This window comes from Helianthus annuus, chromosome 16 (assembly GCF_002127325.2).
Source record: "Helianthus annuus cultivar XRQ/B chromosome 16, HanXRQr2.0-SUNRISE, whole genome shotgun sequence".
Lineage (NCBI taxonomy): Eukaryota > Viridiplantae > Streptophyta > Magnoliopsida > Asterales > Asteraceae > Helianthus > Helianthus annuus.
The window spans coordinates 42,919,438-42,930,783 of record NC_035448.2 but is presented as its reverse complement, the minus strand read 5'-3'; the positions used below and the strand labels follow the sequence as shown (position 1 = coordinate 42,930,783).

Below are 11,346 nucleotides of genomic sequence, written 5' to 3'. Positions count from 1 at the left end.
ACCGTTCACCTTCCACACTCCCTTGTCAACTTCGTCGTATTACTCGACCGTGCCGTATGGAAACACTTCTCTCACCACATACGGTCCACTCCATCTCGATTTTAGCTTCCCTGCTATCAATTTCAACCTCGAATTGAACAAAAGCACTTTATCACCTACCTTAAACTCTTTCACGCCTCGCAACCTCCTATCATGCAACGCCTTAGTTTTTTCCTTGATACTCCAAGATCATTCATAGGCGGCATCCCTCAATGCTTCCAACTCGTGAATTTGGAAGAACCTCCTTCTAGCGGCTTCGGTAAGGTCAAGGTTTACGGTTTTTAATGCCCACAACGCCCTATGCTCTAACTCTACCGGAAGATGGCAAGCTTTGCCATACACGATCATAAAGGGTGTTGTGCCTAACGGTGTCTTATAGGCGGTACGGAATGCCCACAAAGCGTCGTCGAGCTTTTCCGACCAATCCTTTCTACTTTTTCCTACCGTTTTCTCTAAGATTCTCTTCACCCCTCGGTTAGCATTCTCAACTTGGCCACTCGTTTGCGGGTGGTACGCGGTGGAAAGACGATGAGTGACACCGTAGCGTGCAAGTGCCTTTTCCATGGCGGAATTGCAAAAATGCGTGCCACGGTCACTTATAATAGCTTTAGGGACTCCGAAACGCGTGAACAACTTCTTAAGGAATCTCACCACCACTCGGGCATCATTGGTGGGCAAAGCTTGAGCTTCGACCCACTTTGAAACGTAGTCAATGGCCACGAGGATGTACCTATTCCCACTAGAGGATGGGAAAGGTCCCATGAAGTCAATGCCCCATACTTCAAAGATTTCCAAGACTTGGATGGGATTTTGAGGCATTTCATCCTTGGATGAGATGTTGCCGGTACGTTGGCAACGGTCACAAGTCCTAACAAACTCTACGGCATCCATAACTACCGTTGGCCAATAAAACCCACTATCAAAAACCTTTTGTGCCGTCACATTCGCTCCGTGATAGCCTCCCGTTAAACCCTCGTGCACATGTCTAAGGATGTCTAGTCCATCCTCTTTTGAAACACATCTCCTAAGCACTCTATCTCCACCTATCCTAAACAGGTAAGGGTCGTCCCAAATGTACTTCCTAGCCTCCCTAAGAAGCTTTTTCTTTTGTTGGTAGGACATACCCCTCACAAGATCTCTGGTTTCCAAATAGTTTGCCAAATCCGAGAACCATGGCAAACCCTCTACCTCGGCAGTAACAAAATCTATGGTTTCGTGGGGGAAAGGTGTCTCCTATGGAATCCTCACGAACCTCCTCTCTCTTTGGATCCTCTAATCGTGACAAGTGGTCGGCGACCACATTTTCCGCTCCCTTTTTATCCTTAATTTCTATGTCAAATTCGGAGAGCAAAAGAATCCATCTAATAAGACGTGGCTTTGCATCTTTCTTTTGGAAAAGAAATCGCAAAGCGGAGTGATCGGTGAACACGGTGGTTTTGGAAAGCACGAGATATGAGCGAAACTTATCAAATGCAAACACTACGGCTAAGAGTTCCTTTTCCGTCGTGGTATAGTTCTCTTGAGCATCGTTTAGAGTTTTGCTCGCGTAGTAGATCGGATGAAAGTGTTTATCGACTCTTTGACCTAGGACCGCACCTACGGCATAATCGCTTGCGTCACACATGAGCTCGAAAGGTAAGCTCCAATTGGGCGAAACAAGTATCGGGGCACTAACAAGTTTTTCTTTCAAGAAGTCGAACGCCTTGATGCACTCCTCGTCGAAGACGAAAGGTACATCCTTCTCTAAAAGCCTAGTCATCGGGCGTGTGATTTTGGAAAAATCTTTTATAAAACGCCTATAAAAGCCCGCATGACCTAGAAAGCTCCTAACGGACTTAGCACTAGTAGGTGGAGGCAATCTACTTATGGTATCTATCTTGGCCCTATCCACCTCTATGCCCTCTCTCGACACCTTGTGTCCTAACACTATCCCCTCCGTCACCATAAAGTGACACTTCTCCCAATTCAACATAAGATTTGTCTCTATGCACCTCTTAAGCATCCTATCAAGATTAGAAAGACATTGTTCAAAATTGGTGCCATAAACCGAGAAGTCATCCATGAAAACCTCCATGGAAGTCTCAAGCATGTCTTGGAATATGGCAACCATGCATCTTTGGAAAGTTGCCGGAGCATTGCATAACCCGAAAGGCATGCGGCGATACGCATAAGTGCCGTAAGGGCATGTGAATGTCGTTTTATCTTGATCCTCCGGGGCGATGGGGATCTGAAAATAACCCGAAAATCCATCGAGAAAACAATAGAATTGTTGACCCGCTAGACGCTCCAACATTTGGTCAATGAATGGTAAGGGGAAGTGGTCTTTCCGGGTGGCGTCGTTTAACTTTCGGTAGTCTATGCACACACGCCATCCGGTAACGGTACGGGAAGGGATTAACTCATTCTTTTCATTCATGATCACCGTCATCCCACCCTTCTTTGGGACGACTTGGGTCGGGCTAACCCATGGTGAATCGGAAATGGGGTAAATTACCCCGGTATCTAACAACTTAAGAACCTCTTTCTTAACAACCTCTTGCATGTTCGGATTAAGGCGCCTTTGAGGTTGCACCACCGGCTTATAGTCATTTTCCATGAGTATCCGGTGGGTACAATAGGCGGGGCTTATGCCCTTGATATTCGAAAGACGCCATGCAATGGCTTCCCTATTCACTCTCAACACCTCTAATAACTTATCCTTCTCTCCCTCCTCTAACTTAGACGAAATAATGACGGGAAACTCGGACCCCTCACCTAGGAAAGCGTACTCTAAGTGGGACGGGAGGACTTTGAGTTCTAAAGGGGCGGGCTTCTCTATAGGTGTACTCTCACTCTCACTCTTAATTTCACTCAATTCTAGCACTTCGGGGACCCACTCGTCCTCGTCTACCTCTTCACTCTCACTAACAATCTGCTCTACCTTCTCAACTACCTCCTCTATCCTACTCTCGACTAGGTCGGCTCCACTAATATAGTCAAAGCAATGGTCAACACAAGATAAGAAAGACTCTATGAAATAGACCGAATGACAAGGACTACTAAGATCATCGGAACCACTAGGGTGTTCCATGGAGCGTGCTATCTCGAAAGTGACCCTCTCCTCACCGACTTGAAGTGTGATTTTCCCGTCAAAGACATCGATGATGGCCTTGGCGGTACACAAGAATGGGCGTCCTAGAATGATGGGAACCTTTTCGTCGGCTTCCATATCAAGAACGACAAAGTCTACGGGGAAGACGAACTTATCCACTTTGACTAGAAGGTTTTCAATAATGCCTCGTGGATACTTAACGGACCTATCGGCTAGCGACAAAGACATGCGTGTAGGTGACAACTCTCCTAGACCTAACCTCTCATACAAAGAATATGGCATTAGGTTTATACTCGTTCCTAGGTCGGCTAGGGCCCTACACTCGGTATCACTCCCAAACAAGCACGGGATGGTAAAAAGGCCCGGATCCGTCAATTTTTCCGGAACCTTGTTCAACACTACGGCGGAACATCCTCCACTAAGGGGGATGTTAGAAACCTCTCCTAACCTATCCTTGCGTTTTAGAAGGTCTTTTAAGAATTTTGCATATTTGGGCATGGATTGGAGAGCTTCTATGAACGGAAGGTTGATCCTAAGCTGCTTAAAGATCTCTAAAAATTTCCCGTACTCTTTGGAATAGGTTTGATTTTTAAGGCGGGAAGGAAACGGAGCACGGGAAATATCAACGTTCGGTGAAGGAACGACTTGAACGGGTTTCTTTCCTACACTCTTCTCACTCGAAGGCGCCCCGGTGTGTGCGGTACTTGCTGGGATTAACCTAGGTTGCACTTTACCGGGCGCCTCCATTTCAATCTCTTCATCTACGGGTTCTTCCTCTTCTATCTCAACACTCTCGGGTCTCACTATCTCTCCTAAGGTCCTACCACTACGGGTCGAAATTGCCTTCAAAGAGCCAGATGGGTTGGGCCTTGGATTGCCCGAAAATTGACCGGGAGGTCGTTCTTGCAACTGGCGTGCAATATCCCCAACTTGCCTTTGAAGGTCTAAGAAGCTTGAATGATTATTCTTTAGGAGCGTAGCGTGGTCCTCTAAGGTACGTTGGGTAGCCTGATCCTTAACCAATAATTGGGAAAGAAGGTCCTCTATCCTAGACAAACTACCACCTGACCCATCACTCTTAGGTTGAACCTCTTGGTTTGACCCCTCACCTCTAAACTGCCCCCCTGAACCTGAACTAGCAAATTGACCTGTTTGACCCGACCCCCCACTAGAATAAAAACCTGGCCCCCTACTTTGGTATTGACCTGACGGAAAACCAGGGGGGTTACCTGAGGAGCGATAATTGTTAGCACGCCAATTAGAGTTACTATTGTTGAACGGGTTAGTTGGACCCCTATTTTGACCTGCTAAATACTCGACCTGCTCTAGGGTGATGGTTGGGCAATCTATGGTGTCATGTCCCCCTCTACAAACCTCGCATCTATCTACCTTCTTCTTAATTTCTAGCAACTCTTTGGTGATATACTCAAGCTGAGATATTACCTTTGAGTCTGAAACGACTTGATTCACTCCTCGAGAAGATGAGGAGGTAATCACAGGATTGGAATTCCTGCCGGTAGCACTATGATCTATATCAGCATGAGCGAAGCTCTCAAAGTGGTCGTTGCAGTCAGCCACAGTTTTCTTTCCCATTAGGTGGCCTCCTGCGGATGTGTCGAATCGGGCCTTGCACTCAGGGGGTAAGACCATTATAAAATTTTTCTACTAAGGCCCAATCCGACAGTCCATGTTGGGAACAACGCGAGAGCAATGTTTGAAACCTCTCCCATGCTAAGTGATAAGGTTCGTCAGGCTCCATTCTGAAGGAATGGATCTGATCTCGAAGGCGGGAGGCCTTCGCAGGTGGGAAATACTTAGCAAGGAAGGCATCTCTAAGTCCAGCCCAAGTGGTGTAAGTACCTGCCGGCTGCGAATCAAGCCAGGTGGCTGCGCGGCCAGCAAGCGAAAAGGGGAAGACTTGGAGATAGCGGGCATCAAGATTCACACCTTCGATGCCGAAGGTGCTACACAGACGGGTGAGACGGTTATTATGTGCTGGCGCGTCCTCATCATCACGACCGTGAAACTGACAAGAGTTGTTAATGGCAGTCATGATGTATGAAGGAATTTGCCAAGACTTATCATTGGTGATTTCAGGGAGGGTGATGGGCGAGTTTGCGGTAAAACCCACGGTGGAACGCTGGTGGACAGTTTGGTTTTCGGCCATTTGGTGAACTGGTGGTGGACTAGGGTGACGGGAGGGTGGTGGGGAATTATGGGGTGATGACTTCGGGGTGAAGTCGTAGTTCGGTGGTTTAGATGGAAGTGTAGAGTCAGAAAGGGCTGAAGATGAAGTTAGGGGTTTTCGAACCTGAGGGATTGGTGTGGAGAAGGAAGACTTGTCAATTGGTGGCTTCACTGGTCCCTGCGAACGTGTATGGGGCATGAACTGCAAAACCAAGAATAAAACAAGTAAGTCAACTCCAACAAAAGACTCAAAGAAATACGAAAAAGACACTAAAATTACCTGGACTCCTACGACTCACAAACACACAAAAAGCACGTAACGATATCAGTTGAAATCCAAACAAAGCAGTTAACGCAATTGCCAAGAGTCCCCGGCAACGGCGCCAAAAACTTGATGTGGAAAAACTAGTTCAACTAATTAAACTAAAATTACCCTAAATTAAGACTCAAGTAATAAAAATCTAGACTCTTTAACCTGACTAAACTACTCACCGGCAAGTGTACCGGTCGACTCTAGCACAGAAAAGTAAGTCCGGATGTCGAACCCACAAAGACTCTAATGAATTACGTTAACGGCTCTATTTAGACTAGACACTGACACGATTAAACAATTGTTGTGTTTTAAGGGGGGTTTTTACTTAAATCCTAAAATTGCACTTAAAATGAAATGAAACTAAAGTACGAACGAAGACTAGGGTTTTACTTCAGATGAGATTAAGGACTACCTAGACTTGAATCCAGTTTAACTATGAATGGACTTCTAACGGTTTTATTGTTGTATCGAGCCGGGATCGTAAAATACTAAACCTTAAGGTATTTCAATGCTAAGACTTCCCGACCCTTCTCAGGAAGAAACCTAGGAAACCCTACAAGGCTGTTATGAATACCGACTATTAGATTTCCTCTCAGTCCTCTAACGATTCTAAAAGTGCCCTAATATGACTATCTACCTCTCAGCGCGACAATCTAAGGCAATTCTAGTTTCTGACTTGGTTTACTAGACACAAATGCAATTAGGGAACTAACGTCGACTTCTCTCAAAATCTAATTTAGCTATATACTGCACCGAGACCTAATAACTAACTCGAGCCTCTCAGCGACAAGTTAAGCAGAATACTTACTTCTAATTATATTTTAATTACTGTTTCTAAGGCTATCGGCCGATTTACCCAAAGATCACCCGAACCCGCAAGGATGCAAATAATCAACACAGATCTATTATGTGAAAGACATCCACCAAAATCTATGTGAAACAGTAAATAATCAACAACTAAAAGTAAATACGCATACGCACCAAATCAGAAATTCTAGAACACTTTACTTTCAGAAATCAATCCATAATCAAACAATAAAAACCGTTAAAAGATCCAAACTTTAATCAAACTATCATCTTGTCTAGGTAGTATCTAGGGTTTAGCCAAGAAACATGATGTCTAAAATAAACAAATCAAGTTCAACACAAGAATTCATTGGAAAAGATTGAAAACACGAAATTAAAGAAAACCGGGAGATAAAACCCGAACAATCTTCACTTCCACGCTTCAAGCTTCAACCGTATGATTCTTGCAAGCCAAAACGCTCCGAAAACCGTAAAATATGCTCTGAAAATCGCCTCAGGGTTCTTCAGTTCGTAATTAGGGTTTTTGTGGAAGTTTATGAAGTATATATATGTTTGGAATAAAGATCCAACAATAAAAATCAATAATTTCCGGAAATTACCCCTAGGTGGCACCGACGGGGTCTTCAGCATATCCTCCATGCTACACCTAGCCCCAAAACACAGCAAATCCTTCCCAAGGGTCTAGGTGTTGCATGTAGCTCCTTGCTTAAGGGGGAGGTGTAGCACCTAGGCCCCTTTTTCACAGAAAGTTTCGAATTTTCACAAGCTCCAACATCCCAAAAATTTCAGAAATTATTCTAACTCTTTTTTACTTGTTCCAAGACATAACGTTTCATCATTGTAGCTCGTTTTCACTCCATTTTCATCAACTTTATGCATCAAGACCTGGAAAACGCGAATATGATCAATAGCACGTAATTCTAAATAAAACTAAACTATAAATAACGATAATTTATACAAACTATACACGAATAAAGGATGTATTTTACAATACATCATTTATACACTAGACCCAAACATTTACGCATAATTTAACGAGACTAAAGTCACGTACCTTTAAAGCACACCTTTTCCACATGTATCCCCTCTGGCGTGTTTGCTCGACGTTCCGGATTCCTTGCCTAAAGAGTTCAATTCACAACAAGTTTAGAACTCTTTCATAATTTGTAACAGACAATTTATCATGATATCCGTATTTGTGTTTTCGTCTGATTATTAATTTTAATCCTCACTTAGGCGTTTCTACAAACACCTAGCGGGTCAGATTTTTACCTAATCATTACTAGGTTCTCTACATGTTATTCTGATCTTTATTCATATTGATGTGTGTAAAATGCAACATATAAATTACATCAAATGAGGCATAAAACTAACCCTTTTTAAGTACTAATGTTGGAAAAAGTGTGCTTTTGTCTTCCTTTTGTATTTTCAGGGTTAAAAGAGCTTAAACGAACAAAAGAAGCAAAAATGCAGCCAAATCCAACATAAATACAAAGAAAAGGAAGAAATGTGGCATGCCTGACCTCTCCACAGCATCTTCCCAAAGCAAAAACAAGAAGAAAGCTGAGCATGGGGCTGTGCCCAGCTGAGCATGGGGCTGTGCCCAGCTGAGCATGGGGTTGTGCCCAGCTCAACACGGGGCGTGTCCAGCTCAACACGGGGCCGTGCTTAGCGAGCACGGGGCAGTGTCCAGGATGGTCAGCCCTGGCAGAAAAGACAAAGTGATAGAAGCTTCTACTGCCCACCACGGGGCCATGCCCAGTGGACATGGGGGCGTGGTCAGAGTGCTGCAGGTGCATTTATTGTAATTGTGAATTACAATTAATGAAGAGAGAGAGTGTCAGACGGGCACGGGGCCGTGTCCAGCGGACACGGGGCCGTGCCCAGGTTTCTGTTCAGCCTATAAATAGGAGTGCTTGGAGCCATTTCAACTCATCCCTTGGCACACCACCTCTCTCACACTTCATCCACCACCCACCACCACCATAACACCATCATCCACCACCATCATCCATTGTCCATCATAGAGTGTGTGAGTCGTCTCGGGATCCAAGATTGATCGTAAGAGTTCTTGACAATCAAGGCCATGTTTGCCTAAGTCTCTTACATCACTTGGTGAAGACAAGTGTTTAGTATAATACTTTTTATTTTTAATCTTTTGCACTTTTTATTTGGTTTTGTATTAATGACTTTAATAACTAGTTACTTATGTTGAAGGTGATCTTTCCTTATCGTTTGTCCGTGGTGTCTTGGCATTATTTTACTGTCTATATAAAATAAAAGATTTTCACCATTCATATCTCCACGGTCTATATGGAGGTATGTTGGCTACCTGGTCGGGGGTTAAGGGAACGGTTTGGTAAGGGTCTTGCCCTTGTTCAGCGTTTAGAGGTCCTGCAAGGGACCTGGGTCAAATTTAGTAGGATCTCCTTCAATGCCCATAGGTATTGGATGGCAGGGATCCAAACTCTTTGACCCCCTCATAAGTTAACTACTATTAATACTATAACCCGGCTATTTAGGACTGTATCCCTGCTGACTCAGACTACTTAGTCGAGGGTAACGTCACCGCCAAAAGCGGGGCCTACCATAATTTGCATTAATAACTTAATTCATTATCTTCCAATAATCCAACCCTTTAGGATTGTATCCTTGCTGACTCAAACTACTGGGTTGAGGGTAACGTCGCCTTCAAAAGAGGGGCCTACTACAATAACTAAGATAATCTCTTAGACAAGTGCAAAAGTGCGAAAATAATCAAAGGTTATACTAATACACGACTCGGATCCAAGTGATTCATCTTATCTATCTGTTTTTATTTTTATTTCATTTTTCAGCATTTAGTTAGTTTTTATTTTCTTAGTTAAAAACCTTTTCTAACTTTTTTGATTTGATTAGACGTTGAGGATAAACCGGTACTAAAAGCTCTTGTGTCCTTGGACGACCTCGTATCTTACCAACACTATACTACGTCCACGATGGGTGCACTTGCCCATATGTGTGTTTAGTGTTAGTAAATATCGTGTTTTATAAATTTAAAACTTGGTTAAAAGTGTAAAAAGGGCTTAAAATATACATCAAAAATATATTACACTACACACGCATCAAGTTTTTTGGCGCCATTGTCGGGGACACAAGGATTTTAAGAAAGCTTAAAATCAACGGCCTAATCAGTTTTTCAAAACCTTTTTAAAAAACGCGCGCACATTTTTCTGCATTTTAGTTTAGTTTGCATTTACAGTAGCCTGAACACGGGGCCGTGCTCACTGAACACGCCCCCGTGCTGCATTTTTTTTAATTAGATACCCAGATACAGAGTCTGAACATGGGGCCGTGCTCATTGAACACGCCCCCGTGCTCAACGTGACCAGTGACTTTAATTAAAACGCCCAGATACAGACCCTGAACACGGTGTCGTGTTCACCAGACACGGGGCCGTGTCCAGCCTTCTGTTTCCGTCTTTGTTTTTGTTTTCTGGTCCCGAGACTCAGTTGTGGTCTGCTGAGTGATTCTTATGGATCAATACTCAGGAGGTTACAACTACACCTATGAAGAGGATGATTATATGAGAGACTATTGCACTAATTGTGGAAACCCGCACTCGGTACAATATTGTAACTTGTTTCAACCATCCACTTCATACAACTATTATGAGGAGCCCAGGTACGAGCCATCAACTTCATACACATCCTATGAAGACCAAAGGTATGAACCTCCTCCCTCATACTCATATTTTGATGAACCAAGGTATGAGCCTTCATACTCATACTTTGAAGAGTCAAGATATGAGCCACCACCTTCATACACTTATTATGAGGAACCATGGCGTGAAAAACCCACCTCATATGAGTGCTATGAAGAACAAAGTTTCGACCCTTATCCATCATATACTTACAATGAAGAACAATGGTGTGAACCATCTACTTCATATGAGTACTATGAGGAGCCAAGGATCGAACAACCGGATTCAAGCTTTGAGGATCCCAATTCTTTCTCTCTCACCGAAGTGGCCAATAGGATATTAGAACACATTAAAACTATCGAACGTTGCATAAAAGAATCTCGCGCAAGGGAAGAGGAGTCCCGCACAAGAGAAGAATTAAATTTTAATAATAACGTCGAGATAGTTGAAAATGTAAAAATGGAAGAACAAGAAAGTGAAAAACTGACACATGAGTTAAGCAACGAAAAAGGTGAGGCCGATAATGTTAAATTTCAAGAAGAGTCTAATTTCGAAGAAATTAATCTCTTGTCACCTTCTTTCGAAAATCATTGTTTAGTAACCCCTCATGCCAAGTTTTTGAAAGAGTTAAACACTAGTGCTAAAATTGAAGAAATAGTAAGTGTTAAGTTAACAAATGATCAAACCTCGCTAATAAAAGAAGACCCTTTTGAAATTAACATCACACCGGTTCCATGTTTCTTTCAAAATTCCTTTATTAGTAATATCACCATTGATAAAGATCTTTGTGTTAACATAATGCCTAACTATATTTTTGAAAAATTAAGTATTAGTGATTTTTCTCCACTTCAAATACCCATTTTCCTATCCGATCGAAAGGTAATAAAATCAATCGGTATGGTTGAGGATGTCTTGGTTCAAACAAATCAAATGGTTATTCCAACCGACTTTGTCATCCTCGATGACGCTCCTCTAGTCTTAGGAAAACCTTTTGTGAAAACTCATGAAGCTTTGAAAAACCGGAAATTTAACAACCTGCCTCTTCAATTAGGGGCATTCAAAAGAAGCATAGATCTTGAGCGTTCAATGAAATATCCTTTTGACAATAATGACTCCCTAATTGAAGATAAAGATGAGCCACCCGATACAACTGAAGAAGATGACCACTTTGTTGAAGAAGAGGTCGCCATAGAACAAACCTTTAAGGTTCTTGATCTAGATGAGCCA

The 11,346-nt window shown here is 43.0% G+C and overlaps 1 protein-coding gene across 1 annotated transcript; it reads right to left on the bottom strand.

Moving 5' to 3' along the window:
• Positions 1-228: 228 nt before the first annotated feature.
• On the bottom strand, positions 229-603 carry LOC110897963. The gene has a single exon (XM_022144700.2). It carries the CDS (start codon positions 601-603, stop codon positions 229-231), a length of 375 nt encoding a protein of 124 aa, XP_022000392.2.
• Between the last annotated feature and the right edge of the window lie 10,743 nt (positions 604-11,346).

Excerpts from the sequence above, each read along its gene's own strand:
- LOC110897963 (XM_022144700.2), bottom strand. The coding sequence starts at position 603 with ATGGAAAAGGCACTTGCACGCTACGGTGTCACTCATCGTCTTTCCACC.